This window comes from Nicotiana sylvestris, chromosome 8 (assembly GCF_000393655.2).
Source record: "Nicotiana sylvestris chromosome 8, ASM39365v2, whole genome shotgun sequence".
Lineage (NCBI taxonomy): Eukaryota > Viridiplantae > Streptophyta > Magnoliopsida > Solanales > Solanaceae > Nicotiana > Nicotiana sylvestris.
The window spans coordinates 64,115,733-64,138,134 of NC_091064.1; the positions used below are offsets into that span (position 1 = coordinate 64,115,733).

Genomic DNA, 22,402 nt, shown 5'->3' on the forward strand with positions numbered 1-22,402 from the left:
AAAAGTGTAAAATTAAGACTTATTACTATATTTATATTCATGTGTGGGTTAGGCTAAAAAGAGGGTGACTGCGGCCGCAAAATTTCAAATGTGGTCCGCACTCTATTACCTGGTCAGTGGAGCGCTTGTAGTTGTGCGTTCCTCACATTTTCAAGTGCGACCGCACTACTGTCACCCTACTTTTAGTGACTTCTCTGAAAGTGATCTCGTGTGATTGCAAAATTATCTGATAGGCCGCAAATTTGGCTCCGCACTTTTGAGAGAAACGTTTAGTGGACCTTCAATTTAGAACCTCGGTTACCTCTTGCAAATGCGGTCTGCAGTTAAAATATGCGACCGCAATCAATTTCATGTTGTCTGCATCTCCTCTTCTATGGCCACACAAATAAAAGTGCAATCCACAGTTTCCCATGCAGGGCACATCTTCACCTATCGTCTCAATACCTAACATTGATCATTGCAACACACTTCAAATAAACTTAAAAATAAGAAAGAACTTCTAACTAAAAGAGAAAAAGGAAAAGAACTTGGGTTACCTCCCAAGAAGCTCCTTATTTAACGGCGTGGCACAGTGCAATGTCATAGCATCCTTAATTAAAGTAGAGTACTGCCATTATGTGGATTTCACCAACTTTACCCAAGTGGTGCTTCACTCAGTAGCCATTGACTTGAAATATTTCATTGTTCTTGTTGTTCAAGTCCAAATCACCAAAGGGTGTCACACCAACAATTTCAAACGGACCACTCCACTTTGACTTAAGCTTCCCGGGAAATATTCTCAACCTTGAGTTGAACAACAACACTAGATCACCAGCCTTGAAATCCTTGTGCTCTAATTCCACCGGACGATGACAAGATTTTCCGAACACCAACCGGTATTGAGACATAAGATAATTTTTAAGCCTTTCTATATGCCCATAGAGCATCATCAAGCTTTTTAGACCAATCCAATAAATTTTCAATCACCATGGACAAAATATTCTTTATCTCATGGTTGAAAACTTCCACTTGACCACTTTCTTGTAGATGATAGGGAGTTTTCACTTTGTCAGTGGCACCATACTTGCTGAACAAAGTGTCAAAAATCTCATTGCAAAAATGTGACCCTCCATCAATTATGATTGTCCGTGGAGTCCCAAACCTTGTGAAAATGTGCCTCTTCAAGAAATCCACAACACTTCTAACCTTGTTATTATGTAGAGCAACTGCTTCAACCTATTTAGACACATAATCCATCGCGACCAAAATGTAGGTAATTCCACTAGAACTCACAAAAGGGCCCATGACGTCAATGCCCCAAACATCAAAGATATCAATCTCCAAGATGGTTGTAAGGGGCATCTTATGTTTCTTTGAAATTTCACTGGTCCGTTGACATTCATCACATCATCTCACCAACTCATTTGCATCTTTATAGTGAGTAGATCAATAGAAACCAAACTTAGGACTTTAGCTGTCGTTCTTGCTCCACCATGATGACTACCATATGGCAAAGAGTGACAACTCCCAAGAACATCACAATGTTCCTCCTTTGGCACATATCTTCAAATCACCTCATCCATGCAAATTCGGAAAAGGTATGGTTCATCCCAATAGTAGTCTTTACAATCCCTTTTTATCTTCTTCATTTGGTTTGAAGTGAACTCTTCCGAAATGATACCACTCACAAAGAAATTTTCCAAGTTTGTGAACTATGTTACCTCTTTCATTGTAAGTTCCAAGAGTTGCTCATCAGGAAAAAAAAGTCATTCAAGGCCATCATGTGGCCTCCATTCCTCCTTCAAACGAGACAACTGATACGCCACTTGATTTTCACTTCCCTTCTTGTCTTGGATTTCAATATCAAAATCACCCATCTCATCAAACGAGCTTTAACTTCCTTATTTCTAATAAGATAGCAAAGCGCCATATGATCCATATGGACAATAACTTTGGCCCCCGTCAAGTATGGGCGGAACTTTTCAATAGCAAACATAATGGAAAGGAGATTCTTCTCCATAATAGTATAATTGACTTGGGCACTATTCATGATCTTACTAGCAAATTAAATTAGATGAAAATATTTGTTGATGCGTTTCCCCAAAACAGCCCCAACCGCTAATCATTTGCATCACACATGAGCTCGAACAACAAACTCCAATTTGGAGATGTAATGATAGGAGTAGTTATTAACTTGAGCTTCAATTTTTTGAATACAATCATTATTTAAATGGAATTTGGCATCTTTCTCGAGGAGTTTGCACAAAGGATTTATCACTTTCGAAAAGTCTTTGATAAATCCTGGTAGAATCCCGTATGGCCCAAAAAACGCCTCGCACCCTTCACCGATGTAGGGGTGGAAGCTTATAAATAACTTCAATATTTGCCTTATCCATTTCAATACAATTCTTTGAAATCTTATGGCCAAGTACAATGTCTTCATAGGCCATGAAATGACATTTCTCCGAATTTAGTACAAAATTTGTTTCCTCACATCTAGTCAACACCTTGTCTAAATTAGCAAGACAATCATCAAATGAATCATAACCACCAAAAAGTCAACCATGAAGACCTCAAGGTAGTATTCCACCATGTCCATGAAGATAGCCATCATACACCGCTGAAAAGTCATCGGTGCATTGCACAATCCAAAAGGCATCTATTTGAAAGCAAAAGTACCATATGGACATGTAAAGGTGGTTTTCTCTTGCTCTTACGGTGCAATAAGAATTTTATTGCATCTCGAGTAACCATCAAGAAAGCAATAGAAGGAACAATCGATTAACCTATCAAGCATTTGATCCATGAAAGGAAGAGGAAAGTGGTCCTTCCTTTGTGACTTTGCTGAGCTTACGATAATCCATACAAACTATCCAACTGGTGACCATTCTTGTAGGTATAAATTCATTCTTATCATTGGTAACAATTGTCATGCCCCTCATCTTTGGGACACATTGGACTGGAGATGTCCATGAGCTATTAGAAATGGGGTAGACAACCCCGGCATCCAAACATTTGATAATATACTTTTTTACCAGCTCTTGCATAGCCTCATTAAGTCTTCTTTAATGTTCAATAGACAATTTAGCACCATCCTCCAACTTGATTTTATGCATGCAAAATGCGAGGCTTATACCCCAAATATCTGTCAAAGTCCATCCAATAGCTTTCTTCCTCCGTTGCAAGAATGCCAATGTTGAATGTACCTGCACGTTAGTCAAACAAGAGGAAAGAATAACCAGTAAAGTAGAAAAAGGGACAAGAAGTTCATACCAAAGGTGAGACTGGAATGGCTTCAACTCCAAGGTCAGTGACTCTTCAATTGAAGGCTTTGTAGGAGGAGTCTTCCTATTCTCAAGATCCAATGACAACTTTCGGGTGCATAGTTAAAAGACTCCATTCCTTGCAAAGAACTCACACTAACCAAGTTAGATTATCCCTATCTCTAGTTAAAATCCTTTAATTAAATTAATCAATACTTCAACTAGGTCAATTTCTTGTTAGCCCAGTTTTCCTAGACTAAACTCCTCTTTCTCCAATAAAAACAAAGTCAAATAGGCATGAATCAATGTTTGCAACCATTAATTCTAACTTTAAAGAATAAAAAAAAAGATAAATAACAATAATACAATCAGTAGCAAACATTAATACTAAGCACTCATAAGTTTTACACTAGGGCTGGATCACAACCTTAGATAAAAATCTAGCTACTCATGGCAATGAACATAGAAAGATGAGAAGAAGAAGAAGAAATTAAAGACATAATGCTAAAATAAAATTGAAAAGTAATTTAACCTCTCTAATTGTAGCTCAAAGTTGCCCTAAATAGCCATGAATAACTACCAGCTGCTACTACAATATGAAAAGATGCCCTATAAGTGATACACGCCTATTTATAGTGCTCCGAAATTTCTGACAAAAATACCATTTAGAGGGTTCTGTGGCTGAACTTTAACTTCTGCGGTCCACGCTTTGGTGGGTTAATGTTGCGGGTACTTTCAGTTGTAGGAGTTCTGCAGCCGCACATTAGCTTCTACGACCGCATTTAAACTTCTAAGAGCAATATTTTGAGTAGGTTTCGGACTTGTTTGATTACACATTCTCTGATCTTTCAGGCTTTGTCAACGTAAACCTGTTTTACGGAACAAGTGCGACCGCACATCTTAGGCTGTGGACCACACTTCTACCAAAATACTTGAAGCTCCAGTTCTTCTTCTGTGGCTGCACTTCATCTTTTGCAGGTAGCACTTGCTTTTGCGATCACATATGGAATTCTACAAACTGCACTTTTCTTATTATTTCTCCTCTTTGCTGAACTTGGCTAGATCATCTCTTTTTTGAGTTATTTTTCTTTATTGAGCTCACATTCTCAAGCTTACCTTCAATTCAACTATTTTCATTAGATTTGGAGGAAAAAATCATCATTTTCGGACTAAAAACTATAGCAAGAAGTTTCTAATAAGTGTTTAAAAACCACACCTATCGACGGTCACACTATCTTCCTCAGGTGATATAAATCCACGCCGCAGTACATGCCTCCCATTAGATAGAAGGCAAAACTTTTCATGGGAAATTTATCAGAAATCATGCAACCCCTAACTTCCTCATAGGAGATAGCCCATATGTGTAACCTCATATCGACATCTTCCAACGACATTGCCATGGTTATAACCACCATGAAATCAGTTAATCCTCTTGAGTCCACCCTCGTCTACCAGCTGTAAGAGTCCGTTAATTCCATTAATATCAACTGAAGGTCCAACAATATGTTTAAAACTCGAAGCAATATTGCATCCCAAAAATGATAATCAAGCATTCACGTTCCTCTACATCCCAAGAAACTCTTTTGTCACATCCCAAGAAAACTCTTTTTGTCACATCAGAACTTCATAAGTAAAGAAACCTCCTCAAGAATCATCTCCAACAAACCGTCAACACTAGGAACACTGATTCAATTTTGAAGTCGCAACACACCATCATCTCCGATAACCGCTTCATAGGTACTACTTCGCAACATTGTACCTCCAAAGGAAAACAAATGAAGACCATTATACTGATGATTATTAATGCATTCAAACAAAGACGACAACACCACAAACAAGAATTCTACCAAGTTCGAAACAAATAAGTAAACACCCTACCATTCATACCAACATTGCATGATAACAACGGGAAAAACTTAACAATATTCCATGTATAGCCCCGAACCTGTGGGCAATACCAACACTGTAATGAAATGACTGAACACCCCTCCACAAGGCAACCGTAGTAGCCCACCCTCATATGTAGGGAAAAACATCCTGCATAACATCAGTAGCATCTCAACAACTCGTCAGTGCCTAACTAATATCGAATGCTCGACATTGCGTATGAATGAGTAGGAAGGAACTGAAGACATAAGCTTCAACCAAAATCAAATCACACAATAAGGAATCAGGAAAGGAAAATTCTCCTAATAGCCATGTAGCCTCTCTAAGAAAAAGACAGTTGTCTTTGTACCAATCCACAAGACTCTACTAGACTTGCTCATGACTCGTGAGACCTACGTGAACCTAGTGCTTTGATACCAAGCTGTCACAACCAAATTCCCACCATAGTATGTGATGGTGCCCAACACTACCGTAAGGAAAGCCAACAATTTAACAACACGGTAGTTGGCAGTTCATAACATACTTTAAAATAATGGTGAAACAATTAAGCAAAATTGCTCTATTTTTATATAAAATACTAGAATATCTTTAAAATTAGAGTATGATCAAAATGCAATATCGAAGACTATAACAAAAATACATCCAAGAGTAATAGTCTAAACTCCCAAAATCTGATGTCACAAGTGCATGAGCATCTACTAGTATATACAATACTACTACAACAACTGTCTAGAATAAAACTTAGACATAATGCAATAATAAATAGGAAGGGGAATCTGAGTGATGCGGATCGTAACATGGAATACAGTTCACAACCAAGTCTCCTCCACAGCTGCGCCTACATGCATGTGTGACCACCAAATGTAATTGTCTCAGTACCTACGCAATTAGTGTATAAGTATAGTATGAGTACGTAAATAAATGCGTACCCAGTAAGTATCTAGCCTATCCTCGAAGAAGTATGACAAAGGGTCAACATCGACCCTTACAAGTGGTCCAATAATCAAGTACAATAAAAGTGGACAGTCATGAAGCATAGTGAGTAAAAGCAACGAAGCAGAGATTTATGTGTACCATGATTCTTAATAGAAGAGTAAATACTAAGTCCTCAAATAATGGGTACTACCTCGAATGAAAAACATAATGATTAATACCAAATGAAATATCACATGTTAAGTCAGAAAGACTCATAGGTACATCGACTACTTATCGAATATTATGCACGATTCTATCGAGACAAATGGCCCGATCCAATAAGAGCGATGGTATAATATCCTATCGTGGCATATGGCCCGATCTCTTAAGAACATGTTACATGATACTGCCGAGGCGAACAACCCTATCCCATAAGAGGTTATTACATAATACTATCGAGATGAATGGCCCAATCCTATTAGAGTATAGTTGAGGTGTTTAGCCTGATTTCATAAGAATATGAAACTTTAACGGGTCATTGGCCCCGCTCATGAATACACGTGTGAGTTATGTAATTCAAGAAAATTTTCAAATGAATATTCACAATGCGGGAGAAATCCATAAAAGGAAATATTGATGTTTTACACTTCAATACAACACAAGAGGGGAGAGATTTGTGTAGTGTCCAATTTTCATGTGCACTAGATTATAGAAGGACCTGGTGCTTCCATGCATTTCTTAATCTACAATTACGGAATAAATGATGTAGAAAGTAAAAAATACAAGTACTTTTAGATGGAAAACATCCGGTTCAAAAGGTTAATACCCCTTCTTTCTAGTAGGATTTTCCCCAACAATACACTAAAAACTCTGAGCCAAAACAGCAATGTTTACAAACTCTTGTAAACCTAAGGATTACCTGTAAACTTGGTTCTTTTTGACAAAGCGGGGGTTTCTTTCTCATCAGACTTTTCTGGAGACTTATTCTGAGAAGACTTTCTCTTTTTAGCATTGGGAGTCACAACCTCCACTTCCTATGCCTCATCCGCATCATGAAGAATTGGATCCATCTCCTTAATCTGGATTGTCTCACTAGGTTCTCCAACTTTCTTCTTTCCCTTGACAGCATCTTTCTTGGCACTCTCAGCTAAGGCCTTTTTTTCAAATTGGCCTCACTCTGCTTCTTATGAATCCTTGTAGTTATTCCTCTTGTGGGATGAATCTCTATAGGGATAGAAGAGGCATCCTTTATTTTCTTGCCATGTATTTCCTTTCTAGGGATTTTAACTCCTGTACTTTTCTTCTTCCTATGATTGTAACTATCAGACACTTTCTGTAGTAAATCATGGAGGGGTTCCTTTATTTATGGAACGGGTTCTCGAAACTTTTTCTTTAGCCTCACCAGTCCATCAGCTGCAGTAGTGTCTCCAAAACCACTGCCTACTACCTTTTCAACTCTCTCTTCCTCTGTAGCAACCTCCTCACTCCAAAACACCATTGCCCGTGTTTCTTCATTCAAACTAATAAAAGTGGGTGAAAAAAGTTCATCCACTCTTTCTTCACCCTTTGCCCTCACCTCTACTTCAACACCCTCTCTCTCTTTTTCTTTTCCCTCTTTATTTTTATCATTTCCCAGACTCGGCAGTTTCTACAGCAACAATAGAACCAACAAAAATAAACCTATTTTCAAGATTCTCAGCAATTTCAGAAACTCCAGAAGTCTTGAACCCAGAAGTTACCTATTGAATTTCAGTTGAAACTATTTCTTCCCCCTCAGTTGCAGACTTAAAGGACTTATCAGATTTTTGGGGTCCTTCTGCTTGGCTAGCCTTGAATTGCTCATTCAATTTCTTGGCATATTCTCTACTAGCCACTATTTTTAGTGCAAGCCTCTTTACATGTTTTTTCTTGGGGGTTTGGGTGGTTGAAGGTATGAGTGTATGTTCTTTGGGTGGTGAAGAAAGGTTTTCAGTGTTCTTAGGTTTTCAGGTAAGTTTTCCATTTGATCAGTGTAGATAGATGAAGAATTTTGAGAGAGATTTAGGGTTTACAAACTTTGATTTTAATGAAATGATAAATGAAGGAAAATGGTAGGGTCAGATACATTTAAAGAGGGAAATATTTAGTGTATAACGGCACCTTTTTGGAGACAATAAGTAATCACATTGGGAGTTTCAGTTTGAAAAAACATTCGACTCTTCCCCAATTATTTCAACAATTATGGTGCGTGGGTCTCTTGGTGAAACTGGTTTGTTTGTAACTGATTTGTTCAAAAGTAGTTTGGGATAAAGTGGGACTCATTTCAAATCATTATCCATATGAAGTTATTTCAAATTATGTGGAGTATAGTATACATGCCTTATAAACTCGATGAACCATTGTTCACTGAAAGTTCTCTTGTGTAAGACTGATTTTTCTTAAAAAAAATAAAAATAATATCATTAGACACCAGTGAGATATTTTTAGCACATGACACAAGATTATACTAATAAAAGTATGAGACTGAGCAGTATCTAATATAATTATTTAAAACATTCATAAATTATCTAATCAATCATTGAGTTAGAACCAATTTTGATCATCCCTAAGTCTAACATATTCCTTTCAAAGTGATCTCTACTCAAAGTTTTTGTGAAGATGTCAGCTATTTACTTATCAGTAGCACAAAATTCCACAGTGATCAAACCCTTTTCAAAGTTATCCCTCATAAATGATGCCTAACATCCATGTACTTATTTCTTTTATGATGGACCGGTTCTTGGTCATACTGATTGCACTTGTATTGTCACAAAAAATAGGAATACATCTTACATCAATTCTAAAGTCTATTAATTGATATTTAATCTACAACAATTGAGTACAACATGCGGAAGCAGCTACATACTCGGTTTTAGCAATAGACAAAGCCACAAAGTTTTGCTTTTTTGGTAAACCCAAGATACAAGACATGAGCCAAGAAGATGTTTCATACATGAAGTACTCTTTCTATCCACTAGAAAACTTATATAATCAGCATCAGGATATCCTACTAAATCAAAATTACTATCTTTTAGATACCATAAGTAAAGATCAGATGTCCTTTGAAGTATCTCATGATCCTCTTGATAGACTTCAGGTGGGACTCCTTTGGATTTACCTGAAATCTATCACAAAGGCCTACGCTGAAAAATAATGTCAGGTCTACTAGTAGTGAGATATAACAAAGAACTAATCATTCCCCTATACATTTTCTAATCAACTTATGAACCAGTTTCATCCAAATCCAATTTCGTGGTTGTTGCTATAGGAATGTAGATTCCTTTGGAATCTTCCATATTAAACCTTTTGAGCAACTCTTTTACATACTTTTTCGGATAGATCATAGTTCTATTGGAGTTTTGCTTAATTTGTAATCCTAAAAAGAAGTTAAGCTCACTCATCATACTCATCTCAAATTTACTCTCCATTAGCTTAGTAAACTCTTTACATAACCTATCATTAGTCGCTCCAATGATTATATCATCAACATATATCTGAACTACAAAAAGATCCTTAACTTTTTCTTTCAAGAATATGGTATTATCAATTTTACCTCTCTTATAACCATGCTCAAGCAAGAATTTAGACAATTTTTTATACCATGCTCTTGGCACCAGTTTGAGCTCATAAAGTGCATTTTTAAGCTTGTACACATGCCCAGGGCATTCCTTGCTTTCAAAGCTAGAAGGTTGCTTGACAAACACTTCTTCCTTTAGATAGTCATTGAGAAAGGCACTCTTAACATCCATATGATGGAGAATGAATTCCATGTAAGCAGCAAAGGCTATAAGGAGTCTAATTGCTTACAATCTTGCAACTGGAACAAAAGTCTCATCATAGTCTATGCCCTCTCTTGACTATGTCCTTGAACTACCAATCTTGTCTTGTTCCAACTATTCCTTCTTCATCAAGTTTGTTTCTAAAGACCCATTTAGTGGCAATCATTGTTCTGTACTTGGATCTTGGTACCAGATGCCAAACTTGACTTCTCTTAAATTGGTTGAGTTTATCTTGCATTGCATTAACCCAATCTGCATCCTGCAAAGCCTCAGAAACATTGTTAGGTTTGATAAGGGACAAGAAAGCATCAAAAGCACAGAGATCTTAAAGAACATCTAGATTTGATTCTAGAGGTTAAATCAATGATACCTGTAAGGTTTCACAACCAAGTAGTTTACCCTAGATTTTCCTTTATTGCTTTGTTGCTGAGGAACAGGTTCATGGACAGGTTCCCTTGAGATTTAAGGATTAGCTCCTCTCTGGTCAATTCCCCCTGTTAGGTTGCCCTTGGTGGAAGGACCTGTTCCATCACATGTTCCTTCCTATGATGCAGCTTCAATCTGGACCATAGTTTCATCATTTGAGTTTCTTATCAGCCCAATGTCTTCATCATTTTGTTCCTGCCTCTCATAAAGAATGTTATTTTCATCAAAAATAACATGTACACTTTCTTCTACACGTATAGTTCTTTTTTTATATATCTTATAAGTTTTACTATGTGAAGAATAAAAAATACTCCCTCATCACTTCTAGAATCAAACTTTCCTAGGGAGTCTTTCCATTATTGTGCACAAAGCACTTGCATCCAAATGCCATAAGCTGGGATATATTTGGTTTTCTCCCTTTAAGTAACTCACAGGGAGTCTTCTCAACAAGAGGTCAAGTTATACAGATACTTATGATGTAGCAGGCAGTGTTCACAGCTTCTGACCAGAAGTTATGAGGCAATTTACTAGAAAATAACATAGTCCTGGCCATTTTCTCCAAAGTCCTATTTTTTCTTTTAACTGCTCCATTTTATTGTGCAGTTCTAGGAGCAAACAAATCATGATTTATGCTATGATCATCACAAAATTTAGAAAATTTAGCATTTTCAAACTCAGTACCATGATCAGACCTAATTGATGCAAGTTGATTACCTAGCTGTTTCTGAGTTTTTCTAAAAAATGAAGTGAACATGTCAAATGTCTCATCTTTAGATGTTAAAAACAGTGTCCAAGTAAACCTATAGTAATCATCAACAAGAACCATAACATATCTCTTACCATATCTGCTCATTGTCCTTATTGGTCCACACAGATCCATACGGACCAATTCCATCATTCTGGTAGTACTCACCATTTTCTTACTTTTGAAAGAGGTTCTTACCTACTTCCCCCTTGCACAAGCCTCACAAACTTTATCTTCCTTGAACTTAATGTTAGGTAGCCCTATTAACAAGTTCTTGGAGAGTAGTTTGTTGAGTTAACTCAGACTTGCATGTCCAAGTCTCTTATGCCAAAATAGTGGATCACTATCCAACACACTTAAGCAAGTGAGTTCATTATCTGAATGTATGGACATATCCACCACATATATGTTTTTCACTCTTTTTCCCTACAAAACTATCTTGTCAGTGGTAAGATTTATCACAAATCATTGTGTTGAGGTGAAAGCTACCATGTTTCCTCTATCATACAGTTGTGATACAATTATCAAGATGTATTTTAGTCCATCTATCAGGTAGATATTCTCAATTGAGTGAGAATCAGATTTACCTACTTTTCCAACTCCAATGATCTCACCTTTCTTTTCATTTACAAAGGATACATTACCTCATTTCAGGTCTGCAAGTGAAAGGAACTGGTTCTTGCTTACTGTCATTTGCGTTAAGAAACCACTATCCATGTAACATATTTGGCTATTATCATTCACTTGGACATGTAAAAAGAATTCAGGGGTTAGTCTTAGGTGTCGCGCCCCCTTTTTTCTTGCGGAATCCGGGTTTTGACATTTCACGACAACCCATTTCCTTTTGGGAATTGGGTATGAGATTTGAAGAGTCGCCACCTAACAGATTAAGGTGCATTAGGGCACCTAGAACAAATAACTCAAGAACTAGTTTACATTACCAGAGATTGGGTAAAGGCTCGAAATTACCTTGAGGGGAAGGTGTTAGGCACCCCTCGAGGTCCACAACGGTGGGTCTCAGCCAAACTCAATTTAAGTGAATTAGTCTTATAAGGAAATAAAGAAATTTAAACAAATAGTTATTACTTTTAAAATAAGAAGTAAAGGGGGTCCTAGGTTTTTTAGCCTATTGGACCACTTCTGTGCAATACTTGGTAATCGTCCCCAAGTCGGGGTGCTACACAAAGCATTAGCGCACATATCATCATTTCCTTGGTAATTGTCCCCTTTTTAATTATTACCTAAGCGTTCTAATAACGTCCAGTACGTGCCCTATGCGTGCACTACCCGTCCCTTACCTCTGGGCCTGGAGGTGTTTAGAGCCTTTAGTTAAGGTGGTTCTAGACTCACCTATGTTGTTTAAAACGAGAAAATTAAGCGACAAACAAAGCCAAGTAGGACTGTCACACAAGAAGCAATTAAGTGGGCTCATTTTAACCTCCACAAATAGATAAGAAAATGCACGATGTGCAAAGAAATGACTTTAGGATCCTATAGGTAGGGTATCTAGTGAGCATAAACAGAATATACAACAGTTTTATTAAGCGAGACGATGAGTACCTATCAGTATGCCTACTGATTTTGTTAACACTCTAAATCTAGGAATATTTCAAACAACAATCACTATTTTAGACACAGAATTTAATTAACCTACAGGCTTGCCTAAGTGATAATCGGGCAGAACCCTACAGACATGGAATCTAAGCTGTGAATCAACTACTAATTTTTAACAGGAAGATTTTATCTTTAAATCTTATATGCATGATTTTTAAGTGCTAAAACGGGTTTTGAAATCCCATAGGCATGATTTCTAAATACAGAAATTGATTTTAAAACCTTATAGGCATGATATCTGAATGCATAAATTAATTTTGAAATTCTATGGGCATGATTTCTAAATGCAGAAACAGATTTTAAAAACCTTATAGGCATGATATCTAAATGCAGAAACTGATTTTGAAATTTCCTATAGGCATGGTATCTAGGTGACTTTAGTTCCTATAGGCAGGATCTCTATTACCTATTACTCATGCGTAGGCCGAATTCTTTAGGCACATTTCTAGGAAAATGGTTAATTAAACAGACAAGATCCTATAGACATTGTTACTAATGCACATTGAATTGAAAAGACGTGCGGATCCTATAAATAGGATATCTAATGTGCATAATTAAACGTAAAGCCCCATAGCATGATTTCTAATATGCAGATGTGCAGCACAGAGTCAAACGATCATAAAATCCTATAGGCAAGATCTCTAAACATAATACCGTATCCATATAGTGCAATCCACATAGTCAAGTCCTATAGGCAGGATCTCTACACAATTTTAACAGAGATGTAAGAATAGACCCCCCACCCCCCAGCTTTTACTAATAACCCCAATATCTATTTTACAAAGATTATCATTACAGACCAATATTAATGAACTACACAATGCTATTCATTACACTATAGGGAGCCTTAGCAGGCCCAATATAAATCTGAGAGCCAAGCTTTTAGCACAACAGTCTTGAAACACTAGCAGGGATCCATTCATAGCACATCAAACCAAACTTCTAGCGTGTCAAAGTTCCCAAAGAGCCTCAAGGACTCCGGGCAATGCTCACACTATAGCCATGCAATCAACATAGAATTCATAAAGTTTGGAAACCAGCTCGAATGTATACGAGTTCAAAGGAGTCTCAGGGACCCTTGGCATTGTTCACATTGGAGGTGGTAGGAACCTAGGTAGCTAAGAGTGGAAATTTGAAAAGTAATTTAGGTAAGGGGTAGGGGATAGTTTTTTGAAAATAGTTTTATTCAAGAGCAAACAGAAGTAGAATTCTACCTAGACAAGTACAGTCCAACAGATTGGTATGAACACTGTGTCAACCAAAGCAATCACAAAAGAGCAGGGGCACTTGAGTTACAAACAGAACTGACCACACATGTTTGCAGTATCTAAACATGTTACGAATAGAGGCATACAACTGAATCAACAAGGTTGCATATGACTGACGTTGATTTGGTTCATTAATTACCACTAGGTGGAAACATGTAGACAGATATTGAATAGAACCATGCTAAAGTTAAGATGAACAACCAAACAAACACATAAAGCAGGATAGTAGGAAATTAAAGCATACTAGTCTAGAAAGAAGTACACAGAAATTATGGATCAAACAGAAACATGTTAAGGTAAGCTATCCATGCTAGCACACAGAACAAGATAGGTTAACAGGAGTTAGTCATACTAGTTAGGAAGAAACAAACAGGAAACATAAGACAAACAGAAGCATATCGAGATTTGAGGTGAATTAATCATATAATCACATGGAACATAACAAGATAACAAGAGCTACGGCAAAGAAATGGTTAGGAATCATGTATCAAACAAGAGCATATTGAGGGCTATGATAAAGATGACTACATGAATATACATAATAGAACGAGATAATAGGAGTTAGCATATACCAGTATAGGAGAAATTAAATATGTGGAAATAGGCATGTTCCAGAATAACTTGGCCTTAGCATTTAGCCGGCCAAATAACAGCCACTTAGCACAGAAGCTAGAGAGAGCTTAAGTTTGTAATAGAAAAATAGGAAAGTTCGAGTGTCCTCTAAAAGGGAGAAGGGGAAGGGTTTTATAGCATGTAATAGAGCAGAACAAACAAGGTAATGAACCAATCACACACAAATAAGGTATTGAAATTAATAAACAATCAGTTTTGGTCGGCATAAGTCAATTAGCAGGTGTAAAATCGGGCTAGCATTAGTTAATTGACTCAATCAGTAGCCAAATAAGGTAAGGAATAATTCTGGAATCAATTAGAAGTAATTTAGGATACAAATCAAGGATTTAGTAAATTAGGGAAACACATGAATATATTGTTTAGAGTATTTAAGGCAAATACTATAAGCAAAAATTAGGGAAACACACAAATCGTTCCGAATATTTAAGGAAAATGCACAAAAATACCAAAACACAAATCATTAAGAATATTTAAAGCAATACTAAAGTTAAAATTAGGGTAACACCAGAAAAAAGAGTAATCAGACACAAAAAAGGAAAGATTCATCAGAATCAGTAAGGAAAAGGAAAAAGTCTCAAACCCTAATTTTTTTAGGAAAATGAATATTGACAGAAATATAACAAAAATTGAACACAAGGTAAAATATAGGACGAACATAGACATAATAACTCTTAAAATCAGGGAATCGAACAATTTTGGTTCGATCTGAAGAGATTTGAAACCCCTAGTTCTAGGGTAATCTCAGAGATTCGTAGAGATTTATACCATAAAAGAACAAGAACAAACACATACGGAAAAGGTCAAGGAACTGAACCGGTTTTAGGTTTGAAATTTAAGAGATCCACTTGCCAAGTTTAGACAAGCGACTAGGTAACACCATAAACGAGTAACCAGTAGAGAAAGGGAGCCGGATAAGGCAGTAAATCAACAAATGATTCCATATCTGGTTGTGAATCAAAGGGATTTGGAAGGAATTTTGGTTGATGATGCTTTAGGATTTGAGAGTGAATAGAGGAGAGATTGAGAGCATTCAGGGCCGGCGGGTTTGGGATTATAGGTAGGGTTTAGGGGTCGTTTGGTTAATAAAAAAGGAAATGAATCCTGGACCATTAATCTTCTGAGATCAACGGCCAGGATTTTATTAGGGTTGCGGAGGGTATTTGGAGATTGGGTTATGGGTTATATTTAAGTGGGCTAGGTTAGTTTTGGGCTAGGTTCAAAATTAAACAAAAATTAAAGAGGCTATTTGTTAAATACTTAATTAATTGATAATATAATTTGTATTAATAGTTAATTAAATGATAAAAATGAATTTTCTGCATGAAAATAATTTAAAATAATTAATTAATATTATAAAAATACAAAAGGTTATTTTCTTGTACAATAAGGTAATTATACACACATGGGGATATTATTGCAAAGTTATTGCAATTATAACCCTAACATGTACATATGACTATTCATGAAATAATTAAAACTTAGTATAAATATAATGATAAAATTAAGCAATAAAATTGTCATAAAATCGTTTGTGATGCAATTAGTAATTATTTGGATAATAAAATGCTAGAATAAATTACTTAAAATCCCTTTAAAATTACAGAAAAAATATGAAAAAATACTTGTTGGTGCTCATGCACTATTTTGAAAGTATATATGCATTTTGAAATATATGAGGGAAAAATTGGGTATCAACAGCTACCCCTCTTTACCCGGAAAGGATGAAAGAATTTTTAGGTAAAGAAATGATGACCGATTTTGACCGAATGGGGTGTTTCAAGAATATAGGCCACACCCTGGTCTCTAAGCTGCCTACATATCCCTAGTTTTATAGGAATTAGACCATGTGTAGTTCTGGACCCGCCGGCGAATGAAGCCGACGGAATAGGAATGGTAGTCTATTTCAGAAAAAGGTCTCTTTTGAGAAGGATAGTATTGGATAGGTCTGTGCATAGTTATTAAGGCAAATCTAAATCATGATGGGTGCATCACAGGGCAGGTATCTGAACGGTCATAGAGTGAAAGCAAGCAATTGATGAGAATCAGTTACGTCTGCAATAACAACAAGGTATGAGCAGAAACCGGAGCGAAGGTTGCTCCCGTTTGAAGAACAATTACTTCTTGGATTTCCTGCAAAATTTAAAACACGATGCATGCAAGTATATAAATTACTGTGAGACTTTAAACATGATGCAAATTCTCTTTGGACCATGAAGGTTGTCTTTGGATAGAGAGGATGACGTCCTCAGACCATGACATCCTGGGCCATGAATCATAAGATAGGGGATTCACAGGCCATGAAATAATGTTCTCGGGCCATGAAAATAGTGCCTCTAAACCATGAAGCCTTTGAATAATGATGTGCAGTATTGAGAGATCCTTAGGTCATGACATGGTGTCTTCAGGCTATGAGGATGACACTTTTGGACTATGGCGCCTTTGGACAAATTGGCTATACATCAGCCCATGAAATGCAAAGACATGATATCAAAGGTAATAATAAGAAAAAGCTTAGTATTGTGTAGTATTTAGGGGCAGAGCTTAGCCCTGAGAGAAGAAGATAATGCAAAGTCTAGAATAGGGCAATAATTATGCAGAGGTAGACAAAGCTTAGTATCACGAGAAGGCAGTTCTTAGCCTTATGCAGATAGGAGGCAGGGCTTAGCCTCATGCAAGATTTGAGACAAGGCTTAGTCACATGCAAAGAGAAGGCAGTGCTTAGCCTTATGCAAATATGGAGGCAGGGCTTAGCCTCATGCAAGATTTGAGACAGGGCTTAGTCTCATACAAGGGAAGGCAGTGCTTAGCCTTATGAAAATATGGAGGCAGGGCTTAGACTCATGCAAGATTTGGGATAGGGTTTAGTCCCATGCAAGAGAAAGGCAATGCTTAGCCTTATGCAGTGAACAAATAGCAGATAGGAGTAGAATATTTCTTAGTTGGAGATATATTTGCATCTGATAGCCTGATTGTTATGAGGATAGTGACTTAGATATGTGTATATTTGCTAGTACTCCTATTATGTTCACTGTACCTGCATCCAAAGAAAAATCGTGAGTTTTGTCGGGGGAGGTTGGTTCGTGCCCTTGTCTGGTTGCTTTGTTTTGCTCGGTTCTGGAGACCCTATTTGAGTCATCCTGGATTACACCTGGCTACCATAGAAATAAAGTTTCTTCGGAAAATATGCACTTACTTGATGAAATAGAGTTATTTTGGAAACATAATGGTATATAGTATCAAGTAAATTAGATGAACTAATGACTGTAACATTTTTAGAGACATTGCAGCTTCCTTGCAATAGAATTTTGAGGGTCCTCGTCAAAATTCTGTCCTAGTTTGATCTTTTGGTCATTCTGCGTGCAGCGAAATTTGTTGGAGTTGCTCAGGAATTTTGAGAATCCTTCTCAAAATTCTGCCCTAGTTACTTAACCGATTTCTGACTTTCTGGCATATCATGGCGTCGGCTGGACTTGTTCCGGAATTTTGAGGGTCCTCCTCAAAATTCTGCCCCAGCTTCTGGTTTTGAGGGAAATGAAGATTTTATTAAGATACGACCAAACCCATAGGGCTTCCTACGTATCCCCTCTTAAACGGGAATCAGGTCAAGCATAGTTCAGTTACATCAGATGAATGAATATAAACAATCTAAACATAATATCACTTGACTGCATCTAAATTGATAGGCTTTGGCCAAACTTCTCCGTCCATTTCCACAAGTATGAGTGCTCCTCCTATTAGCACCCGGTGAACCATGTAGGGACCCTGTCAGTTGGATGAAATATTCCTCTAACTTCGTCCTGATGCGGGAAGATCCGCTTCAGCACCAGCTGTCCCGGTGCGAATTATCTTGGTCTGACCCTTTTATTGAAAGCTTTGGACATTCTGTTCTTATAAAGCTGACCATGACATACTGAGTTCATTCTTTTTTCATCTATGAGGGCTAGTTGCTCATGGAGGCTCCTTATCCATTCTGCATCATTGAGTTTTGCTTTCTGTATGTTTCTTAAAGAAGGAATTTCTACCTCGGCTGGAATGAAAGGTTCGGTACCATAAACCAGTAAATAGGGAGTTGCCCCAGTTGATGTGCAGATCATAGTGCGGTACCCCAATAGAGCAAAGGGTAACTTCTCATGCCATTTTTTGTGATTTTTTACCATCTTCCTTAGTATCTTCTTGATGTTCTTGTTGGTAGCTTCCATAGCTCCATCCATTAGAGGCATGTATGTTGTTGAGTTTTTGTGCTTGCTTTTGAAGGTTCACACATGGCTTTCAACAGGTCACTATTGAGGTTGGAGGCATTGTTAGTGATCATGGACTCGGGAACCTCGAATCGGAAAACAATACAATCCTTGAGAAAATATTCGATGATTTTCTTGGTTACAGCTTTGTAAGATGCAGCCTCTACCCATTTTATGAAATAGTCGATAGCCACTAAAATCAACAGGTGCCCGTTAGAAGCGGTGGGCTCGATTGGACCAATGACGTCCATTCCCCAAGCAGCAAAAGGCCAAGGTGCACTTGTAGCGTTGAGCTTATTAGGTGGAACCCTTATCATGTCTGCATGTACCTAGCATTGGTGGCATTTCTGGACGTACCGGATGCAATCTGTTTCCATGGTCATCCAAAAGTATCCAGCTCTGAGTATCTTCTTGGCTAGAACAAAATTGTTCATATGTGGTCCACAAGTTTCAGCATGTATCTCCTCAAGAAATTTGGAGCCTCCTTTGCATCAACAAAGCTTAACAACCCCAAATCAGGAGTTCTTCTATACATGGTCCCTCCACTTTGGAAGAAGTGATTGGACAACCTCCACAGTGTACGTTATTTAGTATGGTTTGCATGTTCTAGATATTCTTCTTTTCCCAAGTATTCTGATTTCGTAAAACCAAGATTTTCCATCTGTTTCTTCTTCAACATGAGCATAGTAAGCCGGTTGATTATGGATCGTCACTGGGATGGGATCGATGAAATTCTTATCTGGGTGTTGTATCATTGATGACAAGGTGGCCAGTGCGTCTACGAACTCATTCTGGACTCTTGGAACATGTTTGAATTCTATCTTGGTGAACCTCTTCATTAATTCTTGCACATGATACAAGTATGGTAGTATCTTGGTGTTTTTCATAGCCCTTTCTCCTTGAACCTGATGTACTAGAAGATCGGAATCACCAATTACCAATAACTCCTATATATTCACATTGATGGCCAGATTGAGCCCAATAATGCAAGCCTCGTATTCTGCCATATTGTTGGTGCACGGAAACCTATTCTTTATGGATACTGGGTAATGTTGACCTATTTTTGATACCAAAACTGCTCCAATTCCCACTTATTTGAAGTTTGTAGCCCCATCAAAGAACATTCTCCAACCGTCAGAGGATTCAGCGATGTCCTCTCCTACGAATGACACTTCTTCGTCAAGAAAATATGTTTTTAGTGGTTTGTATTCTCCTCCCACGGGATTTTCAGCAAAATGGTCTGCCAATGCTTGTCCTTTGACCGCCTTCTAGGTTACATAGATGATATCGAACTCACTTAATAGTATTTGCCACTTGGCAAACTTCCCGGTTGGCATGGGCTTCTGAGAGATGTACTTCAAAGGGTCCATCCTAGATATGAGGTATGTGGTATAGGCACAGAAGTAATGCCTCATTTTCTGAGTTGTCCAGGTCAAAGCATAACAAGTGCATTCCAGCAGAGAGTATCGTGCTTCGTAAGGTGTGAACTTCTTAGTCAAGTAGTATATGGCTTGCTCCTTTCTTCCTGTCTCGTCATGTTGTCCCAAAACACATCCGAAAGCTCCATCTAATACGGACAGATAGATTAACATAGGTTTCCCAGGTTCTGGCGGGACTAGGACTAGTGGTGTAGACAGGTATTCCTTGATTTTGTCAAAAGCTTTCTGACAGTCCTCGGTCCAACTGGTCCCAGCATCTTTCCTCAACATTTTGAAGATGGGTTCACATATTACCGTGGACTGTGCTATGAAGCGGCTGATGTAGTTGAGGCATCCTAGGAAGCTCATCATGTCCTTTTTACTCTTTGGTGGTGGTAATTCTTGGATAGCCTTAACTTTGGACGGGTGCAACTCGATTCATGGCGGCTGACAATGAAGCCCAACAACTTTCCTATAGGAATCCCGAATGCACATTTTGTGGGGTTCAATTTTGGATTCTACCTCCTTATCTTGTCAAAGAATTTTCTCAAGTTTGCTATCTGATCGACGGCCTTCTTGGATTTGATGATGACATCATCAACATACACCTTTATTTCCTTGTGTATCATATCATGGAAGATGGTTGTCATGGCTCTCATGTATGTAGCCCCAACATTCTTTAGACCGAATGGCATCATCATGTAGCAGTACACTCCCCATGAGGTAATGAAAGTTGTTTTCTCTACATATTCTTCATCCATCCAGATCTCCTGATAACCCGCAAAGCAATCTACAAAGGATTAGAGTTCATGCTTGGTGCAATTTTCGATCAGGATGTCTATATTTGGCAGTGGGAAATCATCCTTTGGACTTGCTCTGTTTAAATCCCGATGGTCAACACACACCCTAATTGTCTCATCATTTTTTGGAACTGGTACAATGTTGGCTAAACAGGTTGGGTACTCAACTACCCTGAGGACTTTGGCTTTGATTTGCTTAGTGACTTCCTCCTTGATTTTCAGGCTCATATCTGGTTTGAACTTTCTAAGTTTTTGCTTTACTGGCGGATATATTGGATTGGTAGGCAACTTGTGAGCCACTATAGATGTGCTCAGACCTGTCATGTAGTCATACAACCATGCAAATATATCCTCAAATTCTTTCAGGAAATGAGTATATTCTTCCTTCTCTGACGATGACAAGTGAATGCTTATGGAGTCTCTTTGACGGTTTCAGAATCTCCCAAATTGATTGCTTCGGTCTCGTCTAGATTGGACTTAGGTTTATTCTCAAAGTTTTCAACTTCTCTGACAACTTCCTCAGGTATTTCATCCTTTTCTTTTGAGTCACTATCCTTATATTGTGTTGTCTCATTACATGTTACAGTCATCAGTTCATCAGGAAAAGTAATAATAACGCTATAAAAAATGTGAAAGATAATGATGAATACTAAATAGCAGTGCGTTAATAAAATTTGAAAATATCCAAAACAGGTACGGCTAGATGACTCGAGCAGTTATTTCAAAAAAATGCATCTTTAAAATAAAATTACTAAAATATCTTAAATTTCTAGCATGGCTATAAAGTAAATCGGGCTAATTGCCAAGCTACCCAGGAACTCGGCGAGCCCGGGATGGGTGGCAGTCCAATTCCTAAGAACATCTCCTTTTTCCACAGTCTGAATGGTGAGGCCTTCTTCCTCCTCCTCCTCAATTATCACATTGCAATCCATATTCTCGTCTTCTAGGAACAAGTTTCTAAACCCAGCCAAGGCTTCTTCCTCTACAGATCCCCATATTGTATCGTCCTGGTGAAAAGTCTGACTTAGGTGTGGTACCGGCTGCTCGAGATGGTAATAAGAACCACGCCGTAGAGGTGACCAATCATAATATTCTTGCCAGGTGTACGGATATCCGAGCCCAAAAGTTGTGCCATGACGTTTCAACTGTATCGGTCTGGTAATGCCCTGGAGTTCCTTACCAATCCCTTTGTCGGGTTCATACCCAGACCATGCCAGTATACTTTCTATTTTGTTACTCCACCACTTGTCCTTTTCAACTGTGTTGACATGTTCAATTTGATGATAAGTTTTTCCACCCAACCTTCTTCTATTCTCGATAATCGGGATAGTTTGACTGGTGTAAATGGAGTTACTTCCATCTCTATGAATCATTACCTCCTAATGGTTCTATTCAAACTTCACGGCCTGGTGTAGCGTG

General features: G+C 37.8%; 1 protein-coding gene across 1 annotated transcript; it reads right to left on the reverse strand.

Moving 5' to 3' along the window:
• Positions 1–897: 897 nt before the first annotated feature.
• LOC138875133 (uncharacterized) lies at positions 898–1,999 on the reverse strand. The gene is made up of 2 exons (XM_070153955.1): positions 1,853–1,999; positions 898–1,215 (listed from the first exon to the last, which is right to left on the reverse strand). Exons 1-2 carry the CDS (start codon positions 1,997–1,999, stop codon positions 898–900), a joined length of 465 nt encoding a protein of 154 aa, XP_070010056.1.
• Positions 2,000–22,402: the final 20,403 nt, after the last annotated feature.

Coding starts and splice junctions, on each gene's coding strand:
- LOC138875133 (XM_070153955.1), bottom strand. CDS start 1,999: ATGGAGAAGAATCTCCTTTCCATTATGTTTGCTATTGAAAAGTTCCGC. Junction 1,216..1,852: donor AAGCTCGTTTGATGAGATGG/GTGATTTTGATA, acceptor GTGTCTAAATAG/GTTGAAGCAGTTGCTCTACA.